At 37.8% G+C, this 11,731-nt stretch overlaps 1 protein-coding gene across 1 annotated transcript in view; it reads left to right on the forward strand.

Moving 5' to 3' along the window:
- The window catches only part of LOC106514288 (collagen alpha-1(XXI) chain), a gene marked incomplete at its 3' end in the record, with an annotated part of 34,880 nt that extends 23,218 nt beyond the window's left edge, over positions 1-11,662 (forward strand). The window contains 9 exon segments of the mRNA XM_014003867.1: positions 1,054-1,113; positions 1,662-2,222; positions 2,308-2,473; positions 3,136-3,364; positions 5,834-6,007; positions 8,133-8,210; positions 8,918-9,001; positions 10,166-10,228; positions 11,609-11,662. Of these exon segments, the coding sequence (XP_013859321.1) occupies positions 1,054-1,113; positions 1,662-2,222; positions 2,308-2,473; positions 3,136-3,364; positions 5,834-6,007; positions 8,133-8,210; positions 8,918-9,001; positions 10,166-10,228; positions 11,609-11,662 (1,469 nt within the window).
- Positions 11,663-11,731: the final 69 nt, after the last annotated feature.

The following is an 11,731-nucleotide window of genomic DNA, read 5'->3' on the forward strand; positions in this document are numbered from 1 at the left end:
CCATTGGCAGAAATGTTTGACTTAATTTGAGTCAAATTTTTAGACTAACAAGACAAATAATCTTACACATTCTGAAAACAAGATTATTATTCTTACGCAATCAGTTCTTGTTTAGTAAATCAGTCTCGAAACAAGATCAAAAATATTTTTTTGCCTGGATATACGATTTTAAAACTTGGTTAGGTGGACATTTTTTGCAGTGTAACTTACAGTGAGATTTAGCCGTGCCTTTTTATGGGAAAAGCATTTGGATGGGTGACAGGTTTGAAGAAATATCTGAACCCTTATTTGTTACAGTTAAGAAATCTGATGGTTTTATGATTCTTCTGAAACAAARCATTGGCATGATCCCCATGTCTGCTTCGAGAGAAGGGTTACTGCGGGCCACCAGAAAGTTGTTTTGAATGTTCCCCTTTTTTTCACATGATGATGCACATCTTTTATTGTTAATGTCTTCTACAAGTTGGCAAAAGGCCCATTTAGCAGGGATGACTGGAGGCTTTGATGGCATGAAAATGATGGAAAACATGTGCTCCTCTTCTCACAGGTGTCACTCCTCAACCCAGTTTAAAATGTGTGGGAAGCTTRGGATGACATGTAATCTATAGGGCAGCTCTGAGCACCATTAAAACATCAGTCATTTGAAAGAAATATTCTAGAGATCCCACATGTTGTGTAGTACAGTTAGTACTTTAAAGCTGTTCTGAACATACTGTACATACAGCAGTTTCCAGATGCAGGTCACGGATTACTGGATGATTTATTTTGGTTGTACTGAGAAAATAAAAAATGTTTCTTAGTGACGACTTCTTTGCAAGATTTTAGTCATTGTTTGACAATGTAGTTCATCCTGGGAAAATGCATAATTTTGACCTCAAAATTAAAGCAAATAAAAGTTTTATGTCTCAAATGTACACAATATTTTGTTTTTCTTTGAAATACAAAGTTTTTGTGTTTTTGTTTTTGTTGTTGTTTTTCACTAAAGGTGCTCAGTTGAAAATTGCTACTGTTGCATAATGGGTCACAAAGCAACTTCCATGCACTGTGTCTTAGGATGTGTCTGCTTCATGCTTCTCCTCTGGACCAGCACAGCTCAGGATGAAGACTTAAGAAGTAAGAGAGTTACAGTTTCGGTTTTTATGACACTTCTTTCATTTTCGAAAACCATAGGTTTAAAGTAGATTACATGAGAAAAAAAACCAAGTAAAACTAAAAATATCGTAACAGAAAATGACATTGGTAGAAATTAATTTCACTATAAGAACAGTCCTTAAGTAAAAGTCATAAAACTGCTCACAACAACCTGGAAAGTAAAAGCACTTGTACACACACTCTAAAAAATGAAGTGTTGAATTTACTTAACCAATCATGTCAGCTTCCATAAAGTGAAGCTGAGTACATTTCTTTACATTTGCTCAATTCGATTCAGTGGAACTAGTTGAACGTAACAAAATAAAAGTAAAAGTTACATACTTAGTAAAATTACAGATTCTCAAAAAATTACTTAAATACTTTAACAAAGTAAATGTTCTTTGTTACCAAACATATCTGTCATAAACACGAGTGGCACTGATTTTTTTTAGATCCTGCAAATTCATTTTAAATCAACTTGTGCAAAGTTTGAATGAATTGGTGTTTCACTGTTTTCTGTTTCCTGTCAGGTTGCAGGACTGCGCCGTGCGACTTGGTTTTTATCCTAGACGGCTCATGGAGCGTTGAAGATGTCAACTTTGAATTGGTGAAGCGATGGCTTGTCAACATAACGACCAGCTTCAACATTGGACAGAAGTTTACTCAGGTTGGAGTGGTCCAGTATAGCGACGATCCCATTTTAGAAATACCTCTGGGGAAGCACTACACAAACAAAGACCTCATCAAAGCCATGGAGTCCATTGAGTACATGGGAGGAAACACAAGGACCGGTACAGCCATTAAGTTTGCCACAGACAAACTCTTTGGGTTTTCTGAACGAGGCCCATCAGGTGTTTCTAGAATTGCTGTTGTCCTCACTGATGGGAAGTCTCAAGACGAGGTCCTAAAAGCAGCCGAGGCAGCGAGGAAAAGAGGCGTCATCTTGTTTGCGATCGGTGTTGGGCCAGAGACAGAAGAAGCCCAGRTAAGGGACATTGCAAACAAACCATCTACAACTTACGTCTTTTCTGTCGAGGACTACAAAGCTATTTCAAGAATTATACAGGTCATTCGACAGAAACTATGTGAAGGTAAGCAACTTCTGTTCAACTGGGTCACATTTATTTTTTTAAATTTGAAAATGATCTGGTATATTTTTGTGCTTGTGTGTTACAGAGACTGTTTGCCCAGTTAGAATTCCTATAGATTCTCGTGATGAAAAGGGCTTTGATATTCTTCTAAGTTTAAATTTGGCTAAAAAAGCCAAGAAAACAAAAGGAGCTTATTTGGGCACAAAGGCATTTGAAGTGACGTCTCTGGTTGACTTGAGCGAGGCTACAAGGTAATCATACTTTTCTTTTTAATTGTGTTTTTATAGTGTTTTCGTGTTAACTACTTTTAGGGGGAATTGTTTTGCTCCTCTAGAATAGTTTGTGTCTTGTTTAAAAAACAGAAGTTCATGTTATTTTACAAACCAGATCATGTCATAAACTACCATTCAGTTTATGAGGTCCCGCAAGGTTCTGTTTTGGGGCCCATCCTGTTCCTGATCTATGTACGTATCTATAGACATTTACAGCATGTGTTTGCATTTTTTTTGACTAATCATTGTCATTTTTTCCAATCATCTGGTTAGAAACTGCTTTTTATGTAAGTGTCAAAACATCCATTAAAATAATCATCCTTAGCTGATGCAAAACATTGCAGCAAGGCTTCTAACTTCAACAAATTAAAGCACAAACACACAGCTCCTGTTTAATTGTCTCCTCACTGGTTACTTTTAAAATTCATATTGAATTTATTTTGAAAATCTTGGTCTTACCATTCAGGTGGACCAAAAATAAGACAATACCAGAGGTTTTTAACTCAATCTGAAACTCAGGCAGATTGAAGCTGAAATTACTTTTCATTGTTTTCGTATTATGTTGACCTTTTTAATTTGTATCATTATTTTTTCATTTATTTGTAAAGTTTTTTCACCCATTTTTCTGTTTGATCAACCAGGAGACTTTTCCCTGACGGTCTGCCTCCATCATATGTTTTTGTCGCCACGCTGAGGTATAAAGGATCAGTGACTGTTGAGGAATGGGACCTGTGGAGGATACAGACCCGTGATGGGAAGCCACAGATGGCGGTGACACTAAACGGTCTGGATAGTACCATCACGTTCACTACAACCAGCATGGCACCGAGTGAAATACAAAAAGTCAAGTTTTCACGACAGACGACAAGAGTAAGTTTGGACTTTCGCTTCATTTGACATGTTCACCTGTTCATCATGAATTCCACTGAGTAATGACTCAATTCTTTTGAAGTAGTGCTTAAAATTTCAACCATATTGTTTTCATCTATAAAGAACAGAAAATATAAAACATAATTAAAGATATMTGTATACAAGTTACACATAAAGGCAGAACATTCTGTAAACTTTTTTGTGTTTTAAGAATTTACAATTTCAGTGTATTTAAGGTTGTGATAGCTGTAGACTATACTTGTATACAGAAACTTCAATGAGCTTGAAAAAATGGGCAAGGGGGGAGTATGAGGAGATTGATTTCATGAAATTTTATTTTGATGTTAAGACAGGTGTGAGTTGTCATTTGCTTTAGCTAAAATCAGCTAAAATATGTTGTTTATGCACTCAAGGCCTTATAGGCTTGTTTCCAAGCATAAGGATAACATTTATATGTGTAACATGTAACTGATAATTGGCAAATAATTATGAAATTGTGGTGCATCAACAACTGCTTATTAATATCCACCACAATTTTTTTTCATAGGTAAACACAAATGTTTCTTGAAAGCCACGTACAAACCAGATTAATGGTGTATATMCAGTAAGGTCTGATCCTGTCACGTTTATCTCAGATTCAGGTCAGAAAAGTCAAACATTTGGCAAGAAACCTGCATTCCAAACTGGGATTGTAGTGTTCTTWAAAATGGGGATATTTGCAAGCCCAWGTGGTTCAAACAGATGATGTGCATTGAGACCAAGACTTCAACTGAAGTTTTTAATTTAAAACTTTCATAATTCCACCTCCTGTAGCCATTAGACTTTAACTTACACAACTGGTAACCTCTTAGCATAAAAAAGAACAAATTACACTGTTGAATGTTTCAAATAAGGTGCATCAAATGTTTTAGGTGAAAACAAAAACATGATTTTATCTCTCAGTATTTATTCTTAAGCCAGAGAACACAAGTTGTTTCAGGACAAGTCCTCTGTATCTCTTGAGGCCCATTTTTTTTTTTTTTTGCATTGGTGGGAAACAAATCTTGCATGCCTCCACATTAGTGATGTGTGGCTTCAGTAATGCTCTGCATGACCACAAGATCAGCAACCCATGGCCGCAGAGTAATCAAGGGAGGAAATGTAGMTCTCCAGTTTGTTGTTCGGCCACAACACAATAACGACTTACCGGAGGATACTATACGGTTTCACTGTTGCAGTGAATAAAAACACAACTTTTTCATGTGCTGATAAACACATGTTTCTGAGAGATAAAACATACAAATAACATCCAGACATTTGGCAAAATTTTCCAATTCATGAAGCTGGATCTGAGGAGGCACTGGAGACCAGTTTTTTGCAGGTGCATTCAAAATACCAGAACAGCATCCTCCTTCTTTCTTGCATTGTTTCCATTGTTGAGGCAGCTGTTAGCTATTTACTGGTGGTCATGAGCTATTTACTGGTAGTCATGCTGTCTCTCAGGTTCTTCTGGCTCCAGTTAAATGAGGCTTTCCAAGCAGCCTGTGTACTTATTTACAGTTTGACAAATGTACTTTGAGAAGCTAAAGATTCTTCTAAATTTCTCTTTTGCCCACATCTGAAAAAATATATTCCTATCACCCAGTTGTGTCAAAATTGTTTTCTATTCCAGAAGACAGTCTATGGGAAATAAAATGAAACACTAAAGTCTTTTTAATGTTTAAATTTGAAATTGTGGCAACAGTATGGCTGCTTCTGGTTTGAGTTACTGAGTTCCATTAGTTCTATTTTAGCATTACAAAGCCGTGCAATGTCATCTAGTTTCCATCAAACCAGTGTGCCAATATGCTAATGACAATAGTGGGGTTTACATCAACATTTTTTTTAAGCATTGCATTAGAAAAGGTTGATGGAAATGAAAAAAATTCAAAAAACTTACTCAGTTTTGCTAAAAGGTTTTTACACTTTCTTGAGATGGTTTGTGGAATTTTGTAAGAGTTATTGTGCAAAATGGGAGATGGAGACATAATTTCTGAATAAGTTCTTACGTAGCCAACATTTACCTCACGATTGATCAGCTGTTTCCACTTTCAGCTTCTACTCTGATATTCCCATAAGATTTGCATTTCTTTCTCTACATCTCCAGACAGCATCTAACATCGCCAAAATTAGCTGACATGACAGAACAATTACAACTTMCCTGATAGCAACACATTCCTGAAAACTTCTCTCCATTGACCTGATATGTGTGGTCCCTGTTAGTTTACAACCTCTACTTCCTGTTTATTATAGCCTGCCTAATGTCTGTCTGACAAAATTACGTTTTGTGCAGCCTGGTTAATTCATTCCAAACCAATAGATGCAAACATGCCTAATCTGCATTTCTAATTATTTTTTCATTTTTTGCGACATTCCAAAATTTTGCTTAAAATTCACATTACAGTTGGATGGAAACATGGTTAATGTTTTTATTTGTTTTCTCTTGTATAGAAGCTATTTGATGAAAAATGGCACCAGCTGCGACTATTGGTTGCAGAAGAGGATGTGACGCTTTACGTCGACGATCTGGAGATTGAAACGTTACCGCTGCAGCCGTCTGTCGGAATTTTTATCAACGGAAAAACCCAAGTGGGGAAATACGTTAATAAAGAAACAACAGTTCCAGTGAGTATGACAGGATTATCACTATCAGTGACTGTTTTTTTATTACCTGTGTCATTACAAAATGAAAATATATGTTTTCAATGAAATAAAGCTGGGAATTGAAAATTTAGAATCACAGTAATGTTTTTTTTAATATAGAAACATACATTGTATGACTTTTATCGTATTATCATTAGACATGATTCAACACTTTATTTACTGAAGTACCCATATTTTCGATAGAAACAATTCTGGAGCATAAAGTTCTAGTATTGTGGTATCAATATTTCAGTATTGATCTGCACATCACTACAATATATAGGTGTGATAAGTTTAAAATATGCCACCTGCAAAATGAACTGTACAACATTTGCAATAATAAATAATATATATWTTATCTGGTCAAAAACGTTGCCACCTGGATTTAACTCAGGTCTCTGATGTCTCTGATGTAGGTTCAACAACAGTCTGTGCTCAAAGAATGAGGTCAGCTGACCTGAATATACTGAATGACCAGGTTAATGCATTAATGATTTTTTTCCCCCGATGGTGTATTTCAAAATGACAATGCCAGGATTCATTGGGCTGGACTTGTGAAAGAGTGGTTCAGGGAGCATGAGACATTATTTTCTCAGCTCCACAGAGCCCAGTGAGAATCTTTGGGATYTGCTGGAGAYCATTTTGTGCAGCGATCAGACTCTACCATCATCAATGCAAGATCTTGGTGAAAAATTAATGCAACACTGGATGGAAATAAATCTCGTGACATTGCACAAGTTTATTGAAACAATGCCACAATGAATGGATGCTGTATCAATTCAATTCAGTTCAAATTCAAAAATACTTTATTGATCCCAGAGGGAAATTTGYTTAAAAAATTGTAGCGGTCTGGGCTGCCCCTACTGCTGGTTTYTCTGGGGGCCCGCTGTTACTCGGCCCCCCGGTGGGGTGTGTGGCTGGCTGCCYGCGTGCTGGGGGTTCCRGGGGTCTGGGGCTGGGCGCTGGGGTGTGTGTTGGCCTGGCCTGGTGACTGCCTGTTGGGGCTCGGGGCCTCTGGGCCTGTCGGACTTTGGCCTGGAGGGGGGGTGCGCCCTGGGGGCCCGGACCTCTGTGCCCTTTCCTGGATCTACTTTGGTATGGTGGGTGCCAGTGGGGCCCATGAGTTTGTCGCTGCTGGCCCCGGGTGCTGTGCGTGTGGTCACTGGGGGGACTCTCCCAGTTCTCCCCTATGGTCTGATCTGGGGGGTGGGTGGGCGGATCTTCCCGTGCGGGTGCCCCTTGGGGCTCTGCGCTCGGTATTCCTCTRGGGCCCTTGGGCTCTGGTCTTCCCTATGTCTGCCTTGTGTCTTGGGGGTTMGGTCTCGGTCCTCCACAGTCACTATTAAATATTCAGAAGAAAAGAAAAGAAGAAAAGAAGATAAACAAAGAAGAAAAAAGAAAGAGAGAGAGAAAGAAAAAAAAGAAGAAAATAAAATTGTATCAAAGCTATATACATCTTTGGTATCAAAGCTAAAAGCAGTCCAACAAAATATGAGAGTGTGTGACCTTTTATTTTAGTGGTTACTTTTTTTGACCAGGCAGTGTATGTCTCACAAAACAATTTTTTAAACCTAAGTTTTACTTTTTTTTCTGGCCAAATCATATTTTAAATATGATAAATYACACAACCTTTAGATCAACACAAAACAAACCTAATAAATATCAGCTGATCTTAGCTCCCATTCATGCAGTTGTACAAATGTTTTTGAAAGAAGAAAACAAATCTTTATTATACCTGGGAGAAACTTTTTCTGCTCACATGAGGACTAAAGTACAACAGTCCATAAGGTGGTCTGGACTTATTTCCAAGCCATCATAAACAAATCTAAATCATGGAAGAACAGCGTAATGTTTCTGGTTCAAAACACTGGGGGAGGTCTGGCAACATGCAGATTTTCAATGCCCAGTTGCCCAGGGGCATTTACCTTTCATTTAGCAGTCATGGTAATTTCAATTCATTAGAAGCAAAACACGAATAAAACTGAACCTGAGGTTGCACAATCACTCCCATGTTAGAACCAGTTGGTTTTGTATTTTTGGTTTAGAGCTCTCAGCTGTAAAAGTTATATTTCCAACACTGATCTCTCTCTTTATTTTACCATTTCAGTTTGAAATTCAGAAACTTCGCATTTACTGTGACCCTGAGCAGAACAACCGAGAGACTGCTTGTGAAATACCTGGAGTTGTAAGTAGAAATGTGCTTGTTCTGCAAGGTTCCATTATGAAAACCAATATTTTGGCTTGCGTTTCACCTTGTGGAACTTCCTGTGTTACAACTCCAAGATGCTCCTTCTGAAAGTGCAGCAAAGCAATTTTTTCACATGTTAAATCTACACTGTTTGTCCTATTTTCTTGCTTTGTATTTTATTAATATTAAGTACTATTTGTTTTTGGTTTTTTTTGTTTGTTTTGGTAGCATTTTAAAGGTGTAAACTCTCAAATTTGAAGTCACATCTGTAAAGAATAAAACTGTTGGAGAACGACACGTGGCTCTGCATCAAACATGCATTGAATATGTACTGTATGTTTCTGCCTGCTGGATGTGACTTTGTTTGTAAAGCCTGGCTTGTGTTAGATTGGCTCCAAAATCGCTATAACCACAAAACCAGTGCCAAATTATGGTCTGTYTTATGAAGCTGGTGAAGAGAGATATCAAAAGAGACAAGAGCACAAATGCTCAAATGCTTGCCAGTAATTAATGCTTTTTTTGTTTTTGTTCTTTCTAAATTTAGTCAGCAAGTCCTCTTTTAAATTTAGATTTTAATAAAAGGTTCAATAGTTAAGTCTTTCATGCCATGCACATCCAAACTGTTTTAATATTTGAACCATGAAGAATACTACAGCATATGGAAGGTATGTGGGCCTAATGAGATGTTTGCTTATTTGTTATAGTGCTCCAACAGTCCTTATTACGTTGAACCAACACAAGAACCTTGTGTTTGTCCTGCTGGACCCCCTGGAGCTCCGGGAATAAAAGTTAGTTCTTTAATATTCTTTGTTTGGTGTCATGTTTTTCTCCTCCTCTTCTTCTTTTTCCACAAGCATGCACTAAGCCAGTGATACATTAATATTAGGCTACAAAACTGTTTTCACACATATATCAGACARGGACAACTTCTGGCCAGATTATTTGTGTCTGACGGCTTTTTCTTTTTCTCCAAACTTAGCCAGATTTATGAGTTTAGATAAAAGAGAAAACACAAAATTTCGATTGTATGTGTCGACTTTGGAAAGAAGAACATTCGGAAACAGATTAAACGCTCTTATTCTTGCAACACAGCCTTTATGAAAAACATGCAAAATCACCAAAAGATGTCTGAGTGCAGCCAATAATCATACAATGAGCACTTGAGGGTGTACTCTTCAAGTGTTTCAAAATAAACTAACATTATTATAGCCCCGAAACAAAGATTTTCCTTMTGTGAATAGCAGAACATTGGTTTTTGGGAAATCTCAGTGGTTCAGTCTGTTGGAAATACACTCAGAGATGCACTGCTGGAAACCAGACAGATATCATATATGAACAATGTGGACATTTATCATAATTAGGCAAACTAAGGCTTGTCAGAATGAATAGAGGTGTTTGTTCTTGTACAATCATGTTCTATTAGTTTGACGCAAACCAGGCCACTGCTTAAGATAAACAATATTATTTGGAATGGAAAATCACTAAGGAGGCAATGAAGCCTTCATGTTTATCATTGCTGATGACAGCAAATCAACCAGCTAACAGCCAGTTCACAAATTCCCCAAGGGACACATCGGTTTAGTGAGAGAGAGAGAGAGAGAGAGAGAGAGAGAGAGAGAGAGAGAGAGAGAGAGAGAGAGAGAAAACGTCCTAATTGAAACCTACTGTACATGGTTTCAAATGTTTTGTTTGTTTTTTTGTTTATAAGGTCACCAGTATTCTTTTACAGCATTTCCTAATGGACCCAAAATGCCGGCAGCGTTGCTGGTTTACAGATGTTCATAAGGCCCCACACAGCACATCTTAKTTCAGATACACACTCAGCAAAGTTTATAGATAAATTAAACCCACCCAGGGGACAACATGTTGCCACAATGAATGCTTTAAATGGGTTCATTGTACTAATTTAAGATGTACAATAATTTAATCACCTTTTTGTCCTTTTTTAAAAGGGAGAACAAGGAAGTGTTGGCATGCCGGGGCAGCCAGGTCCTGCTGGTGCTGATGGTAAGCCTGTGAGTACTATATAAATCATATACAAACATACAGAACATAGTTGTAAGTAGCTGCATTCACAACATTAATAGAGAAAATCTTTACAGGTCAGTTTAACTTTTGAGTCACAGCATTGATTTTAGGGCATGTTTACTGCTGCAAAAAATATCTGGGATTGTTTATCTCTAATTTAAAACATGATGTTTGTGTATTAGTGTTTTTATCCAGGGACCATTAATTTTTTTATTGAACACGATTAACTAGGACAGTGGTTCCCAAACTTTTTATCTTCTGACCCACAAAATATCCATGGCAAAAACTTGTGACCCTAAATATTGCTGGTCTGGGTACACGAAGTTCATTAATAACCCTAAAAACACAGACTTTCTGACAATCTAAATAGCTTGTGCACAAATACTTATTTATACTTATTTTGCATTTTTGTAATAATTATAGTGAAAATATTACATCAGCAATTATTTTATTACCCTTTAAATTGATGTCTGGAGATTATTCAAGGCGCTTCATGACCCATAATTGGGTCAAAAGCCCAACTTTGGGAACCAAAGTGCAGTGGTTCCCAAACTTTTCAGCTTTTGACCCACAAAATAACAGTAGCAGAGACCTGTGCCCCCAACTATTTTTGGATGATAAACATGTGTATCAGGTCAAAAAAACATGGGCATAGTAACAATATTTTATCCTTTTTAAATATAATAACCTCACTCCTTTGTGACAACTAAGGCAAAAATGTAATTAATTCAGAAAATCTTTTCAGGACCCCACCTTGATGTTTCAGGACACCACTTTAGGTCCCAACCCCAACTTTGGGAAACACTGAASTAGGACATCTCTGTTGTTTAATGAGCTTCACCATTATGCAGTTGCTAGTTGGGTCATGGGAGCTTGACTCTCCAGTTTATGTGTTTTGTTGATATGGAGAAAGACTGTGTTCCTTGACGGGGCCAATCTTGCCCTTTTATGACCAAAAGCAAGATGTGTGGCTGCATTCGCAAGTTTGAACTCATTTACTGTGTGGCCTGGACTCTGCCAGGGCTGACCTTTGTCCCAGAAGCTGTTTGAGCTTTTGCCACGACAGGATCTCAAGGCACAACCATGGAGAGGAGCATGTCCAGTTTAAATTCCATCACTGCTTTCTGCAAATGTCGTGGCTCTGTTGGTGTCTTCAGGCCATGACCTTCAATATGTGCCGGGCTGGTTTGCAGTCGAGTGGGAAGCATTGTGATTTTCTGGGATGTAAACCTTCCTAAAGCGAACCAAATGGTCAATTGCTCAATCAAAAGTAGAAACGAAAGGATCTTTGCACAGCCTTGGGCATGGACACTGTTATATAGTTTCAAATGACTTGTGATTACATGTAATATTTGTTAATTCTGTAGGGTATCCCTGGAGTTAGAGGCAGTCCCGGGCTGCCAGGTCCACCAGGAGTAAAGGTAACATAATCATCCACTCATACACAATAATTAGGGGTCCAAGCCCGAGGAAGCAGGGTAACGCAGCTG

Source organism: Austrofundulus limnaeus, unplaced genomic scaffold (assembly GCF_001266775.1).
Source record: "Austrofundulus limnaeus strain Quisiro unplaced genomic scaffold, Austrofundulus_limnaeus-1.0 Scaffold0, whole genome shotgun sequence".
Classification (NCBI taxonomy): Eukaryota; Metazoa; Chordata; class Actinopteri; order Cyprinodontiformes; family Rivulidae; genus Austrofundulus; species Austrofundulus limnaeus.